Genomic DNA, 26,396 nt, shown 5'->3' with positions numbered 1-26,396 from the left:
TTCTTCAACATCAGCATCATCAACGTGCATACGACTAGCGTAAGAAGTCATTTTTGACAAAGAACTTTGTCCTAAGGGTTCTATCTGCGGTGTCAATCCAAAAAATTGCAACAGTGTTGCATTACCGTCGCAAGCCTCCCGGCGTGACATTTTAGGTATTTGAATCTTACGTCCAAAGTCGAGATGGAGTCTGCAACGCAACTGTTTTTTATTGCGTGGAAGCAGCTACATAATGTAAGGTATGCACTTCGGAAGAAACCGGTCAAGAAAAAATCAAATGGGCAGCTGCGGTAGCGAAAGCAAGCCAGAGAGGGTGAAGAAAAGCCCCAAGAAAACGTTCCCTCTCTTTTGTCCTGCCGTTCGTAAAGCTGTTTCTTGACCCCTTTCCTTCCGATCTGCAGACTAGCCTTAATGGTGAAATCGAGTTAACGGTGCACATCAACCAGAGCTTTTGCACCCAGATTTGTGTTACAGACATTTTAGTATCTTCAAAACTACGGGAACAATCGATATAATTTTTGATTCACCCCTAAAGTACAGTCTACCAAATAATTTATAATAAAGTTTGACTATTTTTACAATCAGATTTTTGCAGGATTGGGTCCGTAAGTTTGACTATTTTGTCAAAAGAAGACAACAACTTCCTTGGTTGCTGTGCACCCTTAAGGGAAATTTGAAATTGATAAAAATCCAGTCAGAAACACACTTTTTGAGTCCCAAACAACCTTTTTGGGAGTTAAATCTATTTTTTTTTTTTGAAAATTAACGTTTAGTGGCTATAACTTGAAAACAGCGCTATTTTGAATGTTTGTCAACTATTTTTCGATTGCAAATTTGATTTTAAATTCAAAACTCAAGTAATAAAATGTTAGTTTTCCAAGTCTCCAAATTTATGTTCAAGACTAAAATTTTAAATAGGCCCAAAATCAATATTAACTGAAGTAAAATAAATAGCGTACTATTTCTTTTTTAAATACAAAACACATTTAAAAAAATCATAACTCGGCGGCTCATTTTTGGTTAGAAATTATATTTGGTACAAAATTTGCGGGTTTTGTCCCCTTAAAGATACATTTAAAAAAAATCAAGAATGTATAATTTCAAATATGCCTGGCACAAACACTCAAAGCCTGTTCTAGTGTGTTGCTCGTACTCAGGTGTGCCCAACCTTTTAGCCTTGCGGGCCAGATCTGATTTTTCTAAAACACTGGCGGGCCGGAACTAATATTTGATAAAAGTTGAAAAAATACGTTTTTTTTATGATTGGGTTCTTTTAAAGTAAATAAATAGAAGAACTAGTGTTGCTAATAGGATTCATTTATCTTGATTCAAAGAATGAAAACAAAGATAACTTTCAAAAATGTGTTTATTTGACTTATTTCAATTTTTGTTTGTTTAAAATTGTAAAGTACAATTAAGTACCTTGATATAATATTTAAAAAAAAATCACAATTTTACGAAATGGACAAGTTTTCAGTTTAAAAATATCAATAAAAAAATTATAAGAATTAAATTCAAACATGAAGAATGTTGTTTGGACCGCGGTAGGAAAAAACTCTCTTCAAGTACTCTTCCAAACTCCTGAAGAAGTTTTGAAGAGAATTTTATCTTACCCCGGTCCAAACTGCTATGCTGTAGCTATCTTGAATAGGTCTTGTAGAACTCCTGGAAAAAATGTTACTTGGGATGTTTAAATTTGATCTCAAGCTTATTTTGTTTATTTCAGACAATCAATTTATTTATTTAATATTTCATGAACAGCCTTAAGGGCCGGTCAAAGAACTATTTTGAAAAGCCGTCGCGGGCCGGATGAAATGGCGTTGGGCAGGCCTGGCTTAGAGTGATATAAATGGGTATATTTCCTATTGTTTTTAAACAATTTCTTAAATGAACGACATAACGAAATCGGTCTGTCTGAACCATTCGCTTCACTACCCAGTTGGAGTGGGAGGGAGAGCAAAGAGAGAGTGTCCAGTAGCGATTGGTGTGGAAGTGACAAACGGTAGGAATATATCAGACCAGTTTTTCGTCGCTCTAGATTTGTGCTCGCGTTTTGAAATAAGTAGTATTTTTTGTAAAATACCTTCAAATGACTATAAATTAATCAATAATATTACAAAAAGTAATACATTATTTCAACAGGAGTTGTGATATTTAAACTGATGTTTCTATGAGCAAATATAATAAAAAATACTCCTTCGAGCCGGATTTGAACCAGCGACCTATGGATTACTATTAAACGTTAACAAATCTACGGGTGTACCCCATTTGGCATAATGGACATTTGGCATAACGGGTTTTCAAGATGGACGTTTGGCATAATGGACGTTTGGCATAATTGGTCCAAGACATCAGGGACGTTTGGCATAATGGACATTTGGCATAATGCACGTTTGGCATAATTCGTTCAAAAACCATCAAGGACGTTTGGCATAATGGACGTTTGGCATAATTCGTTCAAAAACCATCAAGGACGTTTGGCATAATGGACGTTTGGCATAATTATTACTAGCTTGTTTTTTTTTTGTTAAGTATTTGTCATTTTCACGAACGAAAATATATATTTTTTAACCTTTTTTATATTACTTTAAGAGATTATCATTTTTTCTATAAAAATTAGGTATCTCTATATTTTTCCCAAAAGTAAATTCTTTCCTTTTTGAATAATTCACAATAAATCTTTTCAATGAAATTTTGATATTTTTATTAAATAATTAGTATAAAGAAGAAAATATATCTTGTTAGCTTAAGATTTTTCCCCTTTCAATATAATTAGCAGTAATTTTTTAAATGAAATTTTCCCTTCTTTTATATGAAATTCATGATGAAAAAAACCTCTTCAAATCTTCGACAATGCAATTTTGCCTTCTTTTGATCAACATTTTACTTGAAGAAGGAAATCTAAATTCACATTTTCCCTTCTTTTTTCGAATTTAATCTAAAGAAACCCCATAACTGGGCAGCACTCATCCGACACGAGACTAGCGGAAAGATTACAGACACAGAGAACACAGTTCTAGATGACCAAGAGAATTATGCCCTCGAGTCCATTTTCAAGAAAAAGTTCATCCTTCAAAACAAAAAGTGTTCTCTACGGGAACTGAACCAGAGACCTTTAATAGACTAAATCAATGACTAAACTGCCTTGGCCACAGCAGCTTGGTGACACAAGAGTAGTCAGATTTCGATGTATGACTCTTGTTGCAGATTTACTGTTTCAATTAATTAATTAAATTAATTGTTTTGCAGGTGTGAGTTGGTACCATTATTCTATCGAGTTTAGCATTGAGCTCTCTATAAATTTTGATGGAATTATACTCTCGATCCTGTATTTTGGGTGAATGGATGTCGATGTTGCTTTTCTTTAAATATTTTGCAATTAAGTTTTTTTATTCAATTTTCTCATCATTTTTATATTTAACTTGAAGAAGGGAAATTCTCTTATAGATGTTGTCTTTAATTATTTATATAATTTCTGCACATTTTTCTCTGTTGGTTTAATTTTTGCAATAAAGTTGTTCATGGAATTTTCTTCTTCTTTTATTTATTCAATACTAATCTTAAGGAAGGGACAACTGCCCAAAAAATGCTGATTAAATGTTATTTTTAAGAGAGGTATGTGAAAAACATAAAAATATTGCGATAGTCAAACATTTAAAGAGTGTCAAAATGTGAATCTTTAAATTTACTTTTCCTTCCATAAGTTGAATTTTTTATAAATAAATATAAATTTTATAAAAAAATTCATAATCGAAGTTAATTGTCAAATATTCGAAAATTATTGTTTTTAGAGATCTAAAAGTTGAATTTAAAATAAAAGAAGGGAAAATTTCATAACTCATTTGTCAAATATTTAAAGAAAGAAAAAATGTACATCCCTTATTAAGGATGAATATTAAAGAAGAAAAAAATGCATACAAACAATAATTGCAAAATTTTGAAAAAAAAACAATCTGCACATTTTTTGAGAGATTTCACTTATTTTAGCTTTAAAATAAAAGAAGAGCAAATTGTTTTAAAAAATTTAAATGCATTTCGTATAAGAAGAGCAAAATGTACTTACATTCTTTAGGTTGAATTTGAAAAAGGAGGGAAAAGGGTAAACAGTATAAAATCTTTATTGCTAAATTTCAAAGACTGACAAAACTTACATCACTTTGTTAACTTGAATTTAAAATAAAAGAAGGAATAATTGAATACAACAAATAAGCTGCAAAATATTTCAATAGAAGACAAATCTCAATATTATATATTTATGAAAAAAATGCTTATATTATGAAAAAATGCATTTTCAAGCTTTATTAAGAAAAAAAGGAAAAATACATCTATTGGGAGAAAATGACAAAGATAATAGATTTCTTGAAAACAAAAATAATTTTTAAAGTAAAGTTATCTGCTTAGAAAAAGGAAAACCTATAAATTATTATTCCTTACAAAAATAAATACTAATTGAACAAAAAAAAGTAAGCAAAAATTATGCCAAACGTCAATTATGCCAAACGTCCTTGATGAGTTTTGAACGAATTATGCCAAACGTCCATCTTGAAAACCCGTTATGCCAAATGTCCATTATGCCAAATGGGGTACACCCCAAATCTACAGTCCACCGCTCTACCATCTGAGCTATCGAAGGCTCCAAAGAGTTTAATTTTGTCGAGTGGTTTTAAACCGCTGACTCGGCATCAAGTGGGGAGTGCAAACCGAAAAACAAGTTTCGTGCAATTGCCTTTCTCTGATTTGATGACCTTTGCGCGATCAAAATTTGATGCGTTGCATGCGGTGCTGCATTTTTTATCGCAACGTACCTTCGATAGCTCAGTTGGTAGAGCGGTGGACTGTAGATTTGTTAACGTTTAATAGTAATCCATAGGTCGCTGGTTCAAATCCGGCTCGAAGGATTTTTTATTTTTTATTTTTGAAATGTTGGCTGCTAGAGTGCTAAATTTCTATTTCTATCCTCCCAGCCGCTCTACAAGCGGCCGCCGCGGCCGAGTACGAGCTGACGCTCCAGCAACAGCAGCAGCAGCACGAGCGGGAATCACGGGCCAGCGAGCGTGACCGGGAGCGCGATCGCAGCGAGCGGGACCTCAGCTCGGTGTCCAACTCGAGCAACGAGCAGCAGTCGCAGTCGCAGCAGCAGCACCGGCGCAGCAGCCAGGACCCGCCGGAACATGACCGAGGTAGTTTGTGGGATTGCTAAACACATTATTAGATATTTCTAACTTTTATGACTTGTTTCAGAAATCAAACGTCGCAAAGTGGAAAGCTCCAGCTCCAAGGTTAGTATTCTGGTGTAGACAACACTTGACACAAGAGTGAAATGCAAGTGCCCGTGAAAGAAAAAGAAAATCCGAAACAAAACGGTGTCTTGTGCGGTCTTGGGGAGGAACGAAAGAAACGGAGAGTACGGTGTGAGGAGGAGGTCACCACTCAGGGGGTGACAACGACGGTGGAGCTGAAGACGTCGTGGCGAACGTGGTGGTGGACCGTGCACAGAGCTGAAAGCGGGCAGGTGACCGAGGCAGGAGACGACGGTGACGACGATCAATACCGATGATTACGGAGGAGGAAGCGTGAATCTACCGATTGTTAAAATAATTGTTTTACCAGACTTTCAATCAAACTGGTGAAACCTACAGGAATCTACAAGGAAAATTGTCATTTACTCTTCAACTTTTGAAGATCAGGAGAACCTTTTGGCCAGTCTTTGCGGCCAACGGTGCAAACTTGGAAATCGAGAGGTAGATTCACGGCGAAGCTTTGCAAAACTGGAGACACGATCTACTGGAGAAGAAGCTGAAACCGCAGAAATGAAGCAGCAGGAGATGTCGGAGATTGAACATTCTGAATTGATCAACCAAGCAAAAAGTACAAATCAGCATCGAGCTAGCGACAGTCACTGGAAACGCTAAGTAAATCAACAACGCAATTCTCAAATTGTTGCGTAATCGAAGGAATTCTACCAACCTGGAAGGAGGATCCAAGCATATTGAAGGCATGAGGCTTAACCAAGGCTGACGAACCGGAAGTCCACAGTAGCAGTTCCAAGCGTTGCAGAATTTCGACCAAGATGTTCCGTTTTGACGCGTTGCTGTAACTCAACTCGAAAGTGAAAAGTGAAAGAGAAGAAGTGTGCACTTATTTATTGTTATTTGTTTTTGTATTTTCTAAATTAATGGACTTTTCAATCGTTTGAAACGATTCCAATTCTTTTCGCTGTGATTTGAAATAATTAACTCCAAATGTACAAATGTATTCAAGTGTAATACAAAGCTGGTCAACCGAATTCGCGTAAAAATCTTCAACCAAATAAATTTTGCCACCCACTTAAATCTTCCACAACTCAATTTGCCAAAACGAAACAATGTTAATGTGCACCGACGACGCGGAAGCAGCAACACCTACCAACCGTCAACCTCCACCGACCGTTTCTGTTGATCACGACAATTGCTCTCCGCAGTCGTGCGAAGTAGTATCTATCGTATTGGGTGTAGTCTCCGTTCTCCCTCCTTCCGACCTGTGACACGGTACAAGGCTTGTGCAAGGTACGTATCACTTCGCCAAAAATGAAAGAAAGAAAAAATGGGCAAGAACTAGAAAAATGCATTATGAGCATTCCGAGTTCGGCTTTGGGTTGAGATTGGGGAGTTTTTGTTGAAGTTTTGTTTGCAATTTGGGTCATTAGCATTGTGGATGATATGTTACACCTTAGAAATCGTTTGGCGTATAACAAAATAATAATATTTTTTTAAATTAGTAAAACTTTTGGCATTATTCAATTTTTCCTCAGCACGTAAAGCCAATCGTTCTTTACGATTCTTTCCATGAAATGCACCGGTTTCAAGTTTTAGGCTAGTACGCAGCTCGGACGGAACACAAAACTCCTTATGAAAAAACCTCCTAAGAAATAGTCAAGAAAAGGGCTACAAAAAGATTTTTCCAAAAAAAAACATAATTCTTTATATCTAATTTTTTAAAATTTCTATGTTTTTAATATTTAGTATTCTTATATCCAAAAATTAAAATAATGAAAATTCCAAAACTTCAATAATTTTAATATTAAAAATTTTAATAATCGAAAAATTCTAGTTAAAAAATTCTAGTTTTAACTAAAAAATATTTTATTTGAAAAATTTAAATCGGAAATGGGAAAATAAAAGAATCTTAAAATTTAAATGCAATTTAGAATTTAAAAATTTTTAGAATTAAAAAATTTCTAAACTTCAAAATTTAAAAAAAGATATTTAAAAAATTCACATATCAATTTTTTTAAAGTATCAAATAAAAAAATAGTTCTAAGATGTTTACAATAAAAAATATATTTTAAAATATGTTTATTAATTTGAATATTTTATTGCTAAAAAAATAATTTTCAAAACTTTCAAAATCAGATATCTCTAAATTTAAAAATTTACGAAAAGAATGCGCGACTTTAATTGGCCGCGTTCTTTCCGAACTGCGAACTCAGCTTATTGTTATTTGAGGATTAATTTCAGTAAGGAATAAGCAACATTTTTTAGATTGTTTAAAAAATAGAATTCAGAAAAAGATAAGTTTTATTGACAACCATGGGTGGTCTCTCATGCTCATGCTCCAGAGAAAGATAAGTTTTATGTTTAAAAAATCTAAATATTTAAATATTAAATAAAAAAATAAATAAAATCCATAAATTTTTATACCTACATTTTTAAAATTTCTATGATTTAAATATTTAATATTCTTATATTCAAAAATTAATATAAAAAAATCCAAATCTTCAAGAATTTCACGCTAAAAAAAATTAAATAATCAATAAATTCTAATTCAAAACTTCTAGTTTTAGCTAAAAAATATTTTATTTTAAAAATTTAAATTGGAAATGGGAAAATAAAAGAATTTTAAAATTTAAATGCAATTTAAAATTGAAAAAATAAGAATTAAAAATTTCTTAACTTCAAAATTTAAAAAAGATATTAAAAAAATTCACATATAAAATTTTTTAAAGCAATAAATAAAAAAATAATTCTAATATGTTTACAATAAAAAATATATTTCAAAATATGTTTATTAATTTGAATATTTAATTGCTAAAAAAATAATTTTTCAAAACTTTCAAAATAAGGTATCTCTAAATTTAAAAATTTACGAAAAGAATGCGCGATTATTGGCCGCGTTCTTTCCGAGCTCCGAACTTAGCTTATTGTTATTTGAGGATTAATTTCAGTAAAAAATAAGCAACATTTTTTTAGATTGTTTAAAAAAATAGAATTCCGAAAAAGATAATTTTTATTGACAACCATGGGTGGTCTCTCATGCTCATGCTTCAGAAAAAGATAAGTTTTATGTTTAAAAAATCTAAATATTTAAATATCATTTAAAATCATTTTTTTTTATTTTACGAAAATAATGTTTAAATTTTGTTGGTCACGTTTCTTCCGAGCTTCGTACTCAGTTTGTAGCCATTTTAGGGTTAATTTCAGTTAAAAATTAGTAAGCTATTGTTTTTATAGATCACGTCAAACATATATAAATTATTCATGTCCTTACAAAATATAGCAATTAAAATGAAAATTAACTATTTAACTACTAAACCATTAAGTTTTGTTGAAAAAAAAAAACGATCAAATTATTTGTAAGAGATTATTATACCTTCAAAAAATAAAAAAAAAATTGAAATACATTCTAATCTGATGTTTCTAAAGCAGGTATTAGACTATGACAAACAAACAAACTCGAACTTTTTAGCAGGTTGGCAGTTAGCCTGCATTTGTTCGCATACATTTTGAGTTGTTTGGGAGTGTGCTGCAAACCGTCAAACACGTTGTTTGGTTGTTTGTCATAGTCTAATACCTGCTTAAGTGATAACAGTGCAGCTGACAGCAAATAAACTTGAGTTGCATTGTTAATTTGATTTTGGTTAACCGCCGTAAATTTTCTTGAATTAATTCGTTGGCGTCGAACTGTCAAACATTGATCGCGGTGGATACTTTTCTACCACAGTTTTTTTTTTGTGAGATCAATGCGGTAAATGCTTTGGTGGATGCAACAATGCAATGCAACTTTGATGTTTCATGCATTGTTTCTCTTGCCCCAACGGGAAATAATAATTTTAAACTTGCCCTACCTTCCGCTATTCAACATTAAAATTTTTTGTTTTATCAATTTCTTTCAAAGTGTGTTAAATTTATAAAATAATGAAGTTTTGTTCAATTGCTTTTATCGAACGTTGCTACTTCAATTTTCAATTATATTCTTAAAAATATCAAGGCTCTAACGCTTTTCTAAGAAATTATCGAAATATTTAAGAAATTTGATACATTTTTTCATATGTCTAACGATTTCTATTGTTACTTTTTTAAACAGTGTTGCGAAGTGTTGTAAAATTCAAATAAACCAAATTTTATAAGAGGATCATACATTTACCCCTAGAACTACCCCCTTGGGTCACGGGTCACTTATTCCCTTTTTCAAAAGTGAAAAATATGAAAGCAATTTTCATAAACTCACCCATACAGTTACTAAAACCCTCGCCCACCCCATTTCGGCCTCATTTTAGAGCAAACACGTCCTCGAGGACGGCAGTTCCACGGCCACGCTCCAGTCGACCACCTCGTCGTCGTCCGAGTCCAAGAAGGAGCGCAGCAGCAAGACCAAGGACAAGCGCGACCGCACCGAGGAGGAAAAGGAACTCCGCAAGGAGCGCAAACTTCGCGGGAAGAGGGTAAATATCCTGGTGAATGCATGCTTCTTGAAGTGTGGCGAAGAGCGTCGAGTACTAATTGGTGTGATTTTTGTTTTGCAGGATCGTGCCGAGGAGATTATGCTGGCGGAGAAGCGCCGCCGCGAGGAGGAAAAGGCCGCCAAATTGCATCTGCTGAACGGGGAGGACGACCTGACGCCGTCCCATCGTGACAAGCACCACCATCTGCGGGTGAGTTTTTTTTTTAATTTCGCTTTTATTTTGGAGCTTCTAGACAAAATTCCTTGCAAAATTCCCTAAAGTATGAGATCAACAAAGATTGCTGAACTTTACATTGAATTTTCTAAAAATATTTATTTTAACTTGAAATCAAATATTTTTTTAAATGTATTTTGTTCTAAATATAAATCTGTTTCTCAAAAATCTTCACGAAATTATTTAAAAATACAAAACAACGTTAAAATAAATGAGAGTTGCTCAACGGGCAGAACTTCGAATGTCAGAATAGATTGTCAAACGGCAGGAAACAACGTGGCAAAAAAAGGTCAATCAGCAGAATAGGTTAAATGGCAGAAATGATCTAACCGCAAATAATCAATAAACATAAAACCAAATGGCAGAAAATTTAACAGGCAGTAGGAAATGTAATCGGCAGAAAGTTTTGTTTCAATAATAAAACGACAGAATCTGAAAATGGAAAATAGTCTTATAGCAGAAACAAATAGTGGCAGAAAGGTCGTACCGCAGAAAAAAGTATTTTGATTGATTGAGTAAAATAAAAATAAGATTATTGATTCAGCTTACCTCTGAACTTCAGAAAAAGAAATCTTTTTTATATAGATCGTAGAAAATCGCAAGTATAATTTTCTTCCTAAAGAATTTTCCGCCCTTTATTTTCCTTCCAGTTTAACTTTCTGCATAAAAAATGTTTGCCATTAAAATTTTCGGCCAGTTTAACTTTCTGCCTATACCATTGTTTGCCATTAAAATTAAGTGTCAGTTAAATTCTCTGCCTAAATGTTTCACTTTCTGTTAAAAGAATTTTCTGCCAGTCTAACTTTCTGCCTAGTGCAATTTCTGTCATACAAATTTTCTGCCGAAACCTGTATAACATTCTGCCATGAAAATTTCCTTTTATCTGCCAGTTTTACTTTCTGCTTAAAAATGTGTGCTACCATTAAAATTTTCTGCCAGTTTTACTTTCTGCTTAAAGAATTTTCTGCAAGTGTAACTTTCCGCATACAAAAATTGTGCAATTTAAAATTTTCAACGAGTTTAACTTTCTGTCTAAAGAATTTTCGTCTTTTAAAATTATCTGCAAGTTTGACTTTCTGCCTAAGATTTTTCTGCCCTTTAACTTTTCAACCAGTTTAACTTTCTGCCATTAAAATTTTTTGCCAGTGAAAATTTCTTCCCATTAAATTTTCAACCAGTTCAATTTTCTGCTTAAATAAAATTCTGCTATTAAAATTTTCTGCCAGTTAAACATTCTACAAAAATAAGTTTTTGCTATTAAAATTTGTGACAAATTTAAATTTTCTGCCTAAAGAATTTTCTGCTTTTTTTCTGCCAGTTTGACTTTCTGCCTATAAAAAAGCTTGCTATCAAAAATTTCTGCCAGTTTAACTCTCTGGCTAATGAAGTTTCTACCATTACAATTTTCTACCAGTTGAACTTTCTTCCTAAAGAATTTCCTACAAGTTTAAAAATATGCATAAAGAATTTTCAGCAATTTAAAAGTTTCAACGAGTTAAACATTCTGTCTAAAAAATGTTCTGCCGTCAAAATGTTCTGCCAAAAAAATTTTCTACCAATTTGAATTTCTGCCTTAACAAATTTCTGCCCTTTGAGTTGTCAACCGGTTAAATTCTCTGCCTAAAGAAAATCCTGCCAGTTAAACTTTCTGCCTAAAGAGTTTTCTGCATTGGGTAATTCTCCGCCAACTCACACAGCAGTTGCCCCGACCCCTCTTCGATTTGCGTGAAACTTTGTCCTAAGGGGTAACTTTTGTCCCTGATCACGAATCCGAGGTCCGTTTTTTGATATCTCGTGACGGAGGGGCGGTTTGCACATGCGAAAAAAGAGGTGTTTTTCAATAATTTGCAGCCTGAAACGGTGATGAGATAGAAATTTGGTGTCAAAGGGACTTTTATGTAAAATTAGACGCCCGATTTGATGGCGTAATCAAATTCGAAAAACGTATTTTCATCGAAAAACACTAAAAAGTTTTAAAAATTCTCCCATTTTCCGTTACTCGACTGTAAAATTTTGGAACATGTCATTTTATGGGAAATTTAATGTATTTTCGAATCTACATTGTCCCAGAAGGGTCATTTTTCATTTAGAACAAAATTTTCATTTTAAAATTTCGTGTTTTTCTAACTTTGCAGGGTTATTTTTAGAGTGTAACAATGTTCTACAAAGTTGTAGAGCAGACAATTACAAAATTTTGATATATAAACATAAGGGGTTTGCTTATAAACATCACAAGTTATCACGATTTTACGAAAAAAGTTTTAAAAAGTTGGTCGTCATCGATCATGGCCGTTCATGGTCACCCGCGACAGACACGGACGACGAAACAAAGAGAAACGCAAAAGTAACTTTTTCAAAACTTTTTCGTAAAATCGCGATAACTTGTGATGTTTTAAGCAAACCCCTTATGTCTATATATCAAAATTTTTGTAATTGTCTGCTCTACAACTTTGTAGAACATTGCTACACTCTAAAAATAACCCTGCAAAGTTAGAAAAACACGAAATTTTAAAATGAAAAATTTTGTTCTAAATGAAAAATGACCCTTCTGGGACAATGTAGATTCGAAAAGTACATTAAATTTCCCATAAAATGACATGTTCCAATATTTTACAGTCGAGTAACGGAAAATGGGAGAATTTTAAAACTTTTTATTGTTTTTCGATGAAAATACGTTTTTGGAATTCTGAGTACGCCATCAAATCGGGCGTCTAATTTTACATAAAAGTCTCTTTGATGCCAAATTTCTATCTCATCACCGTTTCAGGCTGCAAATTATTGAAAAACACCTCTTTTTCGCATGTTCAAAATGGAAGGGTCGTACCGCCCTCCGTCACGAGATATCAAAAACGGACCTCGGATTCGTGATCAGGGACAAAAGTTACCCCTTAGGACAAAGTTTCACGCAAATCGAAGAGGGGTCGGGGCAATTTTTCCCGATTTCGTGTGAGTTGGTAGAGAATTACCCCATTTACAAATTTCTGCAAATATTATGTTCCACCTAAAGAATTTTGTGAGCTTTGAATTTACTGCCAGTCTTACTTTCTGCCTTTTACATTTTCAACCAGTTTAACTTTCTGTCTAAAGAATTTTCTGGCAGTTAAACTTTATTTCTGAAGATTTTTCTGCCAGTCAAGGCAGAAGGCTTAAAAATTATCAAGGCAAAAGCGCTTAAAATTCTCTTCCAGTTTAACTTGCTGTCTAAAAAATGTTCTACCAGCAAAATTTTCTGCTAGTTAAACTTTTGCCCTTTAAATTTTAAACCAGTTTAATTTTCTATCTAAATAATTTTTTGCCTAAATAATTTTCTGCCAGTTTAACTCTCTGCCTATTTTTTTTCAAAAAGTTCAAATTTCTGCCCTTTATTTTTTACTGGAAGCTTAATTTTCTGCCTAAAAAAATGTTTGACGTTAAAAAAATTCTGCCAGTTGAATTTTTTAACCAACTTTTTGTTTGCAGTTAAAAGTTTTTGGCAAAAGAATTTTCTGCCATTAAAATTTTCTGCAATTTATTTTACTGCTTTTGAAAATTCTGTCTTCAAATTTTCGGCCGATTGTTACTTTATGGCATTTAAGGTACGGTCGTTTGACATTCTGAATAATAAACATTACTTTAATTAATCATTTTTTACTAGCTTAAGTTTCCAGTAAAGTGACAGATGGATAAAGTCGCATAATCACTTTCTTTTTTTCCAGGAAAAATCCCCGCAGTTTAGCAGCCGGGATCACCGGGAGCGTTCGCACGATCGGCTCGATCGCAGCGAGAAGCAGTATCTGACCAAGTCGTCCCGCACGAGGTCCGGATACTGAGCAACTATTTTATTAGAAGTAGTAACAAACACACAGAAATCATTATTTTCTAGATGACAGAGTAGTAGAGTACACAAACAAACAGAAATCTGCTAACTTTACAGACGAATGAAATAACCTTCCATCGTATTTTTTTTTTATTTTGCTTGGAATGACCCACATTTTTTTTAGTTCAAACATTTACACTTTAACAGTTGTCGGTAATATTTTTTTTTTGCACTAAAGATGACCTCTTAAGTAAGCAAATTCTCAGAACGGAACAGTTCAAACAGCCCTTTATTTGTGTTAAGTAACCTCTACGACCAGCAGTAGCAATAGCATCAGTAGCATCAGGAATGAAAACAACAAAATCGAATACAATCTACCCGCGGCAGACTTTGCTTAGCTGTTGAGTGCGAGACTGTGTGTGAATGACGAATGACGAGAAACCAATTGTGTGACTGCAAACAAAGAATCATTTACATTTTGAGCTGTGTAGTAGATGTCAATTTTCATTCTTTCTTTTCTTTGCTGTTCATTTTTCGGAATCATTCAATCAGAAACAAAAATAAAGGAAAACCAACGCAGACGTAAACATTGCTAAAACTTGTCGCTTTATTCGTAACTAGAACTAAAAAGAAAGTAAAAAAAAACACTATCACCAGATGGCAGTTGTCACACGCGCATCTCAAACCCCTCTAACAGCTAATTTGTGTTTGATTGTCTGGCAGCAGCTAAGTAAGTAAGTAGTTTTGGATTGGTGAGATTCCGCTGGGTCTTAGACTAGGGTGCACGAGTTGATGCTCCGGGTGGGTTTTGGGATGAGCTCGGCGTCCGAGTCCGGAAACAGTCGAATCGTGGAGCGCGACGAGGAGGTGGCGCCTTGGAACACCTGGGACTGGAGCAGCGGAGTGACCTCGGATGGGCCGAGTGAGCGGTGGGTTCGGCGCTGAAAATGGGGATAGGGAGTTGAAAGGAGGTAAATATGAGGTAAGATTTTTTTGAAATTTTATATTTGTAAATTTATAAAGATCAATGCGACATCTAATGTTCAAATTCTTCGTTTGAAAATTAGTTCCATTTAAAAAAAATTCTTAATAATATATAAAATTAATAAATATTGTTTGGGCACACTGCCCAAGGAAAATTAGATGAATTTTTTGCAAACTGTTAAACTTGAAGAAAAAAATTGGGTCGATTTACATTGTTTTGCTTGATTTGGTGTGAAATCTAGGCGAAGACTTTGGACAATCGGGTAAGAAATGTATTTAAATTTTTGAATCCATTACCTTATTTTATTAATTTTTTAAACCAAAAAAATGATTTTGTTAATTGTAATTCTTCAAATTAAAAAATTGAAAATTTAAATATCCGAAAAAAATAATTTATAAATTTTATAATGAAATTACTTTCAAATTAAATTTTAACTTTTAAATTTAAAGCATTGAAATTTTTTAGTTATTTTATTATAAAATTTCTGGATTTTAAATTAAAGAATTCTTTATTATTTTCAGGGTGTTTGTTTTCTGGTTGATGTTTGTTAAACCAATTAGATTAGACCAAACATTTTGGAAACCGAAAGAAATTAGAAATTCATTAATTTCAAAATTATATTACTTTTAAATAATTCAAAAAAATCAATTAATCAACCATTTTTAAATTTTAGAAATTTTGAAAGGATGATTTTTTAACGTAATAATTTTTGATTTTTTTTCTGGATTATTGAATAATCATTTTTATTTTTAAATTTCCGATTTCAAAATTTAATAGTGTAAAAGAATTCATTATTTTCAAATTAACGACCTACAAAATTTCAAAATTCCAGGAATTTCGAATTATTTTTTTTAATTCTAAAAAGTCGATCATTATTTTTTCTAAAATTTGTTTTTTTTTTATTTTACATTGAAATCTATATAAAAAAAACGTTACTTAATCCACCCTTAGGTGGCTGGTGCCTTCCTCTCATTTATAGTGATTCCATCCCGCCTAAAGTGTCCACATGTTTATGGATCTCCCCTAACGTTCGCAGCACCTAAGAGGTCCTAATAAAAATAAGCGATGAGTAAAAAAACGGACTACCAACAGACTTTTTGTCAAGATATTACAGACACGGCCTTTGGGGAAATGACATCCCTCTACACAGCTTTTTCGTGGCGATCAGACCCGACCAGTTGAGGTTATGTGAATTCAGATCATTTTTTAAACTGCTTGTAATTTAAAATAGGTAAGTAAGATCTTGAAAATTCTAACTCCACTCAAAAGGTCTTCTCATATGCTTTTTAAAATATATAACATGTGAGGGTTTCATGAAAAAAACACCCTTTTTACCATTATTTTCATTTAATATGAAACAGTTTTTTTAACATAACTTCTTAAATACATGATAAAACTGCATGAATTTAAATAGCAACTTAGGAGACGTTAAGACGGATCGATTAAAACCTTTCCGGCCAAAATCGGTTGAGCCTGTGCCAAGATATTCCAGTGACATTGATTTGGTACACATGTCTACATACAGCCAAACACACAGACATTTGCTCAGCTGGTGATTCTGAGTCGATATGTACAAATGAAGGTAGGCCAAGGAGGTCTAATTAAAAAGTTCATTTTCCGAGTGATTTTATAGCCTTTCCTCAGTAAGGTGAGGAAGGCAAAAATGGTTCTATAAGCTATTGTGTTTCATATGTGTATCACCTGTTCAAAAAAAAATCTAGATTTTTTTTTCTTTTCTTATATATAACAATTCTGTTATTAGGAATTTTTGAAATTATAGAACTTAACTGCCTGTAAATTAAATATTTTTTTTTGTGAAGTTTCCCTCAAGTTTCCTTAATTCTGTTCAAGCTACAAAATCTGGCTTTAGATTTTAATAACGTGCCTTATTACTATACTGCCGTTCTACGCATAATTGTCCCATGTTCAAAAAAGTGCAACTGAGAAAAACGCGATTGAAATTTTTCGACCGATTTCTGTGTTTCTACGCATAATTGTCCCGTGGGTTCCTATGAGCCCTATGTGTCCCTAATCGCCCCAGTTAGTAGTTTATCACCCTTATTTGTGATTCTCTTGCTATACAACAGGTAAACAAGACATGCCGCTTAGTAAAAGTAATGATTCCGCGTAAGAAAATCCTTGATGGGACAATTATGCGTAGAAGTTTAACGATGGGACAAACAGACTTGGTGTTGTTTTTAATGAGTTTCCGAACAAAGTACCAGATTTTTTGTGTTTTTCTTAAAGTACACATCAGACTAAACTTAAAAATGTCATAAATTCAAAATCATCCAAAACTGACATGGGACAATTATGCGTAGAACAACAGTATATCGAATGCAATATGATTAAAATTTATGTAATTTCCAAACTAAATGCAGGGTTGTTACGGACGGCGCGGATCGCGCGGATGGCGCGTTTCGCGCGGATCTGACGCGTATTTGCTCGCTAATTTTGCTCAGGCGCGGATTTCGCGCTGATGGCAATTTTGATAAATAAATTAATCGAGAGAGATAGAATTACTTTCATGTTATTAAGAAAAATATTATCAGGAATTGCGATAATTTCTTTTTTCCTTTGAGTGCAAGAATTTCATAATTTTTATTAACAGTCTGGACCCGAAGCCTGATTTTTCTGTTACATTCTTATTGGAATTTCATATAAACTGTAACGGGGATTGCAGGCTCCGGGTCCTGACTATTAATTGAATTTTCTTCTGAAAATGTTTTTTTGTATTTTCTTAGTACGAAACGTCGAAAAATGAAGATGAAGATTATGTAGAAATTATTTTTTATATGTTTCTTGATATTTCTTAACATCTCCGGCTCTGAATATTCAATTTCTTTTGAGTTTTGAGTAATGATTTTTAACCTTATTTATTTTTAATTTTATACTGGATTTATTCAATTTTTAATTTTGTAAATCAAATATTACAAACTTTTCCCGAAGATATAGACATTAGAATGTGTAACAAAAACTATTATTGGGGCTTGTTCTGGTGGGCGCCAAATATAAGCTTGATTGGACGTAACAGAAACTGGCCTCCACTTTCGAATTTTGAAATGGAATTTGATCGGTAGGAATATTTTTTTTTCTAAATTTAAACATTTTTGGCGAAAATAAATCTTTTTATTATCAGAACATTCCAAATTCAAAGCTTCAGAAATTAAAAAAATCGAAAACAAATGTTTTAATAGTTTTTATTCTAAAAAACAAAAATCGAAATACATAGGTATTATTTTTTTCGAAATTTCTAAAATCGTTATTGAAAAAAATCTGAAATTTCGAAATTCAAAATTTTAGCGATCTGAAATTTAAAATACCAAAAATTTTGGTAATCGAAAATTTGAAAATTCAAAATTTAAAAAAACTAAAAAATATCAAATTCAAAACGATATAGAAAAAAAACAAGTCTAAAATAATTTTAGTATTCTTAAGCTTATAAATTCTGAAATTCTTAAATTCTAAAATCCTTAATTATTAAATTCTTAAATATTTAAATTCTTAAATTATTAAATTCTTAAATTCTTAAATTCTTAAATTCTTAAATTCTTAAATTCTTAAATTCTTAAATTCTTAAATTCTTAAATTCTCAAATTCTCAAATTCTTAAATTCTTAAATTCTTAAATTCTTAAATTCTTAAATTCTTAAATTCTTAAATTCTTAAATTCTTAAATTCTTAAATTCTTAAATTCTTAAATTCTTAAATTCTTAAATTCATAAATTCTTAAATTCTTAAATTCTTAAATGTTTTTATTTTTAATTTCTCAGTTCTTGAATTCCACAATTTTTGAAGTCCTATTTTATGTAAGAGATTTTGAAATTATGAGAAGACATTATTTTAAATATCGAAAATTAAATTTCTTTCGGAGTGAAATTTTAGCGAGGATTTTGGATTACAAACTGTATAAAAATTCTTAGATTTTGAACATTCGAAATTTAAAATTTTATCATATTATAATTTTAGATTTTGATTTCATTTTGAGGTTATATTTTTGAAGTTATTTTTTTAGGTTTTTAAATATTGTATTTTCTATTTTAAAGATTTTTTTTTCATGACCCTTGCCTTGAACGTCTCTTGAGGATTTTTTTTAATGGATTTATTGCTCTCATTCTTTTGGAGCCTTTAAACATAAAACGTGTTTTTTAATCAAATACTTTCTGAATTAGTTTTTCTTCATAAAAAAATAAAATTTCATAAATGTTGATCGCGATATTTTTTTATATGGCGTGGATTTCGCGCGGTTTCGGATTTTAGGTCGGCGCGGATTTTTTTTTCGACTCTCCCGTAACAACCCTGAAATGCCAACTAAATGCGTTATTTTTGCAAATTCAAAATATTTATATATAACAGAGCATCAGATCAGAACAGCAGTTTTATTTAATTTTTCATTTTATTATTCAACTCAAATTTATGATAAGGGAAGATATCATGAGAATTTGTTCAAATATCCTCCGGAATTGTGTAACTGTGCTTAGTTGAATATGAATTTGAAAGGCTTAAATTTTTAAGTTTGTTTTTAGACCTTTACAATGACATTTTTTATTAGCTCTGATTTGTTTGAGTTTTTTATCTTCTCAAAATATCTCAATTAGATTTGCATGGAACTTATTAAAAAATGTTAACAATGCAAATATAATGTGAGTATTTGTTGCAATGTTGTAAAAAGACATTTTTCTATTTTAAAATTTGTACTGCTTGACAATTTTTGTATTTATAATTACTTAACATTGATTTCATTTTGCATTTTTTTAATTATTGAACGCCAGAAAATATCTTACCCTGTTTTCCGCCGTTTGACTGTCCTCTGGATCGAGTCGTATTCGCCAAGTGCAATTCCACCGTTGGTACACTAATGCGTTGAAGAACGCTTGTAGAGGATTCGTTATGGCCTAGAAATTAAAACAATTTCCTAAAGATCTTCCTCTTTTTCAATGCCAAGTGTCAAAGCTTACCATAATATACCATATTGTGACGATCGTCCGGAACGGCAACCTGAACCACATCGTCCAAATTATCACGCCGTTCAACAGATTCGGAAGCCAGCACAGATAGTACACAAAGTTGATCAGCGAAAACTTCATCTTGAACTTGGTCATGAGATCCCGCTCGGTCGAGGTCATCTGACTGTACCGAGCCACCAGCTGCCGATCGACCTCCTTCGAGGCGCTAAAGTACAGCACCGGATTGACGATCATCACCGTCACCATGGGCCCGTACGTCATGAGGTAGTTGGGAAGGATCCGCAGATAGGCACTGGCCACATCGTGCACGTTGTGACAGCTGAAAGGGAAGAGGAGTTCATTGTAGATTGTAGGGTGAATCATGTAGGTAATTCTTACTCTGCATCCGGAATGTACAGCACCGACAGTCCAACCCCCGTCAGCAGCGCCGATATACTCCAAACGTACGCGTGGTACGTCCTCAACGCAACACCATACCCGCTCAGCGTTCTCCGCACGTTGATCGCGTAGCAAAGCGTCCACAGCCAGGTGCACATGTAGAAATACTGAATCCACGCCGAAGAAACCGCACAGAAGATCACGTTCGTCGTGTCGTCCCGATCGCTGTCCGGTGGAATCACGTTGCTGATGTACTTCCACAGCGCAGACCTCAGGAACACCCCCAGCGAGGCACAAAGATCGGCAACGGCCAACCACACGATGATGCTGCGACCGGTGCTGTGGCCGGACGAGGTCGCTGTGTTTATGCTGGAAGGACCACTGGTTGTGCCGTGGCGACGTCGTGGGAAGACCGGCTGACTCGGGGTGGCCTCGTTGCGGATCCAGATCTAAGTGTACATTGTACAATTACAGCATTTTTAAACCTGTCTTACTTATTTTTATTACGATTTTGACTATTTCATTGACATCTCAGTCAATGGGCCGATTTTCAACATTAAAAATAAGTAATTGCAAATATTTTAAATGTTCAAATTTTTTCAGTTAATATTAAATTTTTAGGTCAAAAAATACAAATGTTGACCTGATCGATACCATATGCTCAATTTTAAATTTCTATTAAATTTATTGTTTCCTAATTTAAATTCTTCGCTATATTTAGGCAACTGAGGAAAATTATGGAGAATTTTTTGAGTTATTTGAAAACAAAAACACTCCAAGAAAACTGACACTGTTAAAAATCCAAACATTTGCTAATCTTTATAATAAATTAACCCAAGAATGGATAATGAAAACGACGCATTCAAAAAAGTTGTGTTTTCGATTGAAAATTTATTTATACTTTCTAAGTTGATTTTTTGTAATTTCGTTGAAGTACAATTTCAATACTTTAAAAATATAATGATTTTAAAAACTTTGTAAAAATCATGAAATTGTTGAATTTTTTTAATACTTTTGCTAAAACAATAAAAGAGTCCACATTTCAAAATGTCTTTCTTTTTCCGATCTGTACCCTATTCAATAAAAAAATAGACAAATTTACTTTGTGCAGTGTATTTTAAAGAGTGTCAAACAATTGAGCAAGTTTTTTTCGTTGAAAATTTATTTTTTTTACCAATAACTATTTTTGTTTGATTCCCTGATTTTTTGAGAATTTTTTGAAATAAAATTTGCATTGACCTTGCAATTTTCAAATCAAATATCTCGAAAAACAAGCCAAGTGGAAATTTATCAAAGCAAACACAAAACAATCTCAGTGACATCAATCTTTAAACTAGGTCATAATTATTTTTGAAAATCTCGAAATTTCAAGGGAAAAGTGCACGGTGCCACCCTAACGAAATAACAAAATTTTCCAATTATATGTTTGGCCGTGTATTTTTGCCAGCTGAGTCTGAATTTGCCCTTAAAAGGCCCGAAGTTGAAACATTTTTATGTTTGGTCTTATTTTGGGTTCTTGTGGGTTTATATCTTGAGTTTTATTTGAAAAGGAATTCCATACCTAATAGGACTTAAAAAAAAACTCTTGATATGATTATTTCAAGTAGAAATACAAAATATGATTAAAAATAAATATTTTGACTATTTGTCAGATTCTAATTAACCGGGCCAAAATTGCAAGGAAAAAATATAGTTACACAGTTTCAGAAATGAGCAATTCTCTACGAAATCGGCCGATTTCGACCATTTGTATTTTTTATATTTTGATTTGGCTCAAACTTTGTGGAACCTTTCCTATGACCAAAGAAGCTTTTTTTGTGCCATTGGTTCACCCATTAAAGTCCTTATACAATGTTGGCAGCTGTCCATACAAAAATGGTACGTGAAAATTTGAAAATCTGTAACGTTTGAATTAATTATCTGATCATGATCTGATTGGTGTCTTCGGCAAAGTTGTAGATATTGTTGAGAAACATTCAGAAAAAACAGGCACACGAAAAAAATAAAAATTTTTCACAAAAACTCAATTTTCCAAAATACGTCCAAATGTTTTAGGGGACAAAACCCCGCAACTTTTGAGCCATAGAGAAGAATGGTCAAAAATTCTGCCACCGAGTTATGACTTTTTGAAAAAATGATGTTTTTTGAAAAAAGCGGAATTTCATAAAAACTATTTTTGACCTAATTTTTAATGTTAAGTTATATTTGCAATCGAAAAGTACTTCACCGGTTTTTTTATGTAGGGCTCCGTTTTCAAGATATAGCCACTGAAAGTTTGATTTTAGCGAAATATTTGAAGTTTTTCGATTTTTAAAAATAGTGACTATGAGTGACCATTTCTGAAAATATTTTTTTAAAGTTCAGAAAATTAGCTATAAATTATCTAAGAGACTTTGGACCTCTGGTTGCTGAGATACAGCGGCTTAAATTTATTTTTTCTAAGTCTTCCTCAAACAACCCTCCATTTTATATGTAATGTCGATATCTGGTCCGATTTTCAATGTTAAAATATGAAACACTTGTGAAATTTTTCGATCTTTTCGAAAACAATACTTTGTTTTTTTAATCAATACTTATATTTTAGAAGGGCGTTATATTGAATGTTTGGCCCTTTTATAATGTTATTCTTGATTCAAAAATTATCAGATCTTTTTTCGAAAAGTTCGGAAAATTTGACGACTGTTTAAAAAAAAGTTGCATGAAACTTGGATTTTTTTTCCAAAATTCATTATTTTTTCAAAAAATCATAACTCGGTGGCAGAATTTATGACCATTGTTCTCTAAGGCTCAAAAAATCTCGACAGTAAAAAAATACGTATTTTGGAAAATAGAGTTAATAAAAAAACGAATTTTTTTTCGATTGCTTATATTTTCTGAATATTCCTCAACAATACCTACAAAATAAAAAAAATAAATTCAAAATTAATCAAAGCGTTACAGATATGATAACAATAACACTTGTTCGAAATAAAAAATAACAAAGAAACGTAAATATTTTTGATTCTGAGATATTAAATAATTTATGTGTTCTTATTAATATTTTAGAATTATTCACAGAAGCCTACTGAGCAGCTCTCTACGAAATTGGCCGATTTCGACCATTTTTATTTTTTGTATTTTTTTATTTGGCTCAAACTTTGGTGGGGCCTTCTCTATGACCAAAGTAGATATTTTGTGTCATTGGTTCACCCATATAAGTCTCCATACAATGTTGGCAGCTGTCCATACAAATAGTCTTGATTAAAAAAAATTAAAAAAATTTGTTTTCGAAAAGCTTAAAAAATGTCACGAATGTTTCATGTTTTAACATTGATAATCGGACCATTAGTTACTGAGATATCGACATTAGGAAATGGTGGGACTTAGAAAACTTCAATTTTCCTGTTTCTTTTCCTTAAAGCGGCTGTATCTCAGCAACCCGAGGTCCAATCTTCAATGTCTCTTAGAGAATTTCATAGCAAATTTTCTGAACTTTAAAAAAATAGAAATAATCAATCATGGTCACTATTTTAAAAAATCGAAAAACTTCAAATATTTCGCTAAAATCAAACTTTCGGTGGCTATACCTTGAAAGTAGAGCCCTTTATCAAAGAATCTGTAAAGTACTTTTCGATTGGAAATTCAATTTAACATAAAAAAAATTACGTCAAATTTGTTTTTGCATTTTTTTTTTTTGCAAAAATCACTATTTTTTCAAAAAACTGTTTCTCTATGGCTTAAAAGTTGCGAGTTTTTGTCCCCTAAAACATATAAAAAAATCTCGAGGGGGGGGGGGGGATTGCGTTTTTGTGAAAAAAAGTTGAAAAAAAAAAAGTTAAGAAATCTGCAATTTTTCCATGTACCTATTTTTGCCTTTCTTACAAAAGAAAGGTTTAAGGTTTGCTTTTGGAAAAACGCTTTTTTTCAGAAATCTTAAAAAATTCGTGCACGGCGAGGATTCGTCCCAGGAAAAAATCCTATTACTAAATTGAAGGTTTAGATGTGCTCTTTCGATTGAATTTTGGCCCGAAACCCGGAACTCAAAGTCTGATTTTGAGAGCTCTTTTCTGAAATACATGAGCGATGTCTGTATCCGCTCATAAAAATTTGTGTCTTCCATCACTGGAAAACCGCTCGTAAAACCCACAATTTTTGTGGTCAAAGCCATTTTTAGAGGTATTTTTTGGACTATTTTACAGATAACACTATCAAATTTAAAGAATTCAGTTTCAAACAAAAAGCCATTCGAAAACATGCGCCATAAACTTTTTGGGCCCAAAATTTGAAGCTTTTCCAAAATGTATTTCCAGAGATATAGCAATTTTAGTGTTTTTCGTCTTATTTTTACCCTATTTTTTCCTATTAAATTTTTGAATTTATACAAAATCGTAAACTGAACATCAAATTCAAAGTCCCAGCCCATTCTCGATCCAAAGCTCGACAAGTCGTCAAGTCGAATCTTCAACGCCAGCGCTTTTACGCTTGCGCGTTTTACGCTGCGCGTGAAAGTGTTCTTTCTGGCTTCTCATAATTGATCGACAAAGTGCAATAGCGATACATATTTTTTAACGTTAATCATAGACTAACAATTAAGACTGAGTACCCTTTTTTTATAATGTCAATCCAATATGTTTTTCTTAATTAAATTTAAATATCTTGCGACAAATAATGTACTTCTGAAATTTAAAAAATGGCATTTGAGGTTCAGCCTAAAAATATTCGAAGCTTAAGGTAAAATTCTCACTGGATGGTATCATTATGTTTCTGAAAAAATAATTGCTCCAATATATTTCTCGGAGTTTCAACATTTTGTAAGAAAGGCACTATTTCACCTCTGGTGATATTAAATCGGGTTTTTCTCAATAGTCCTCAACAATACCTACAACTTTGCCGAAGACACCAAATTGATCAGAAAATTCATTCCAAAGTTACAGCTGTTTGAACATGTACGTACCATGTTTGTATGGACAGCTGCCAAAATTGTATGGAAACTTGTATGGGTGAACCAATGACACAAAATAGCTTCTTTGGTTTGGTTTACTTTAAAAAATTAATAATGTAAGCAAATTATCGATTAATTTTGAAAACTATTTAGAAATTTTTACATAAATATTTCTTGCTAGATAAATTAAGCAGAAATGATGATGAAGTTTAAATAAATACACACATACCCCGAAATTCCATTAAAGAAAAGGTGCTGCGCGACATTTGTCGGGATTCACGTCACTGCTGTTCTGACCGCTGCGACAGTCAGCTCGAATAAAGACAAACAAAAAGTGTGATAATGAAACCGGCTATAAACTCGCACACAATAACACTGAGCACAATAAACCGGAAAACCACCGAATTCAAGTGCACTTTTAGGTGGTGTCCTAATGATGACCCTTCACCATTAATCAAGTTTAAACTTCCGAAAGTCGATATCCCTTGAAACATTACCACGTGTTCTTCCTTCTACTGCAAGCATGTAGTATAGGGTGAGGCGTATCCCATTACCTGGTAGATTGCTCCGGCTATTCCGAAAAAGGAAGACACGATGCACACCACAATGTAGCCGTCGGTGTTGAACTCGTCCATGAGCTTCACCGCCGGCGGTGACCGGATCCGGTTGTGGCAGCAGAACGTCTGGATCGTTGGGTCGGCCATCACTGTAACACTTGTTCTTCTTCCTTACGACCTTGCCCAACTATTACACGCAAACTTCAGCTGAGCTGGACGTCGTCAGGTTTCATGTTCGCACTGTTTCACGGACCAAGTCATTCTGGGATCGGATGAGGCTCTTCCCAAGTCACGGAAGCAACGAGACTAATCTCTTCAAGTTATCACTTCAAAACTTTTTTGTTTGGACTCTTTACATAATTCTGGGCTAATCAAATACCACTTTTTATGCTTCTTTATGTTTAGTACGGACCAAACTCGCGGGCAGACCTCCGCCCAAAGTGGTCTCTTATCACTCACTGAGCGCACATCTCCTCTCCATTCACTTGGCTTCACCGAGACTCGTTGTCGTAGATGTCGCCTCAGCTCTTCTCGATGTGCATGACGCATTCATTGGATTACGCAGTTGATAAGCTTCTGCCTGGCCGGTGGATTCGGGTTTCGGCTTCACTACTCGTGCTCCAGAATTCTACTTATTCGCCGAGTTATACTTAGCAACTTCTTCAAGACTTGACTTGTTGTGCTAATCCTAATTGCTACCGACTACCTCGCTGAGTACTCTGCCTGATAACGATTGCCGGCTGTTTTGTTTTGTTCTGTCTCTCCCGGTTATCAGCCAGCAGTAGTAGGTACTTTCTTCAATCGGCGACGTGACATTGAACTGCCTGGTTCAACTACAGTGATGACTCCGCTTCATGAA

General features: G+C 33.2%; 2 protein-coding genes and 1 non-coding gene across 5 annotated transcripts in view; 2 read left to right on the top strand and 1 right to left on the bottom strand.

The window, feature by feature from the left end:
• Positions 1–14,322, top strand: part of LOC6053703 (THO complex subunit 2) — a 26,455-nt gene extending 12,133 nt beyond the window's left edge. For 2 of the 3 annotated variants that reach the window (XM_038251477.1, XM_038251476.1), the window contains exons 6-10: positions 4,965–5,180; positions 5,242–5,279; positions 9,536–9,712; positions 9,782–9,910; positions 13,630–14,322. In XM_038251477.1, coding sequence (XP_038107405.1) covers positions 4,965–5,180; positions 5,242–5,279; positions 9,536–9,712; positions 9,782–9,910; positions 13,630–13,743 — 674 coding nt within the window. In that variant the 3' untranslated portion in view covers positions 13,744–14,322. The remainder of the gene's footprint in view (positions 1–4,964; positions 5,181–5,241; positions 5,280–9,535; positions 9,713–9,781; positions 9,911–13,629) is intronic. The other variant, XM_038251478.1, reaches the window with a different exon arrangement.
• On the top strand, positions 4,805–4,898 carry Trnay-gua. The gene is made up of 2 exons: positions 4,805–4,841; positions 4,863–4,898. It is a non-coding gene; the product is annotated as a tRNA-Tyr (tRNA).
• Positions 14,320–26,396, bottom strand: LOC119766597 (G-protein coupled receptor 143-like). Its single transcript, XM_038251479.1, has 5 exons — positions 25,535–26,396; positions 20,060–20,508; positions 19,673–20,000; positions 19,499–19,609; positions 14,320–14,671 (listed from the first exon to the last, which is right to left on the bottom strand). Exons 1-5 carry the CDS (start codon positions 25,682–25,684, stop codon positions 14,501–14,503), a joined length of 1,209 nt encoding a protein of 402 aa, XP_038107407.1. The 5' UTR covers positions 25,685–26,396; the 3' UTR covers positions 14,320–14,500.

This window comes from Culex quinquefasciatus, chromosome 2 (genome assembly GCF_015732765.1).
Source record: "Culex quinquefasciatus strain JHB chromosome 2, VPISU_Cqui_1.0_pri_paternal, whole genome shotgun sequence".
Taxonomy (NCBI): Eukaryota; Metazoa; Arthropoda; class Insecta; order Diptera; family Culicidae; genus Culex; species Culex quinquefasciatus.
This window is presented reverse-complemented; position numbering and strand designations above follow the sequence as displayed.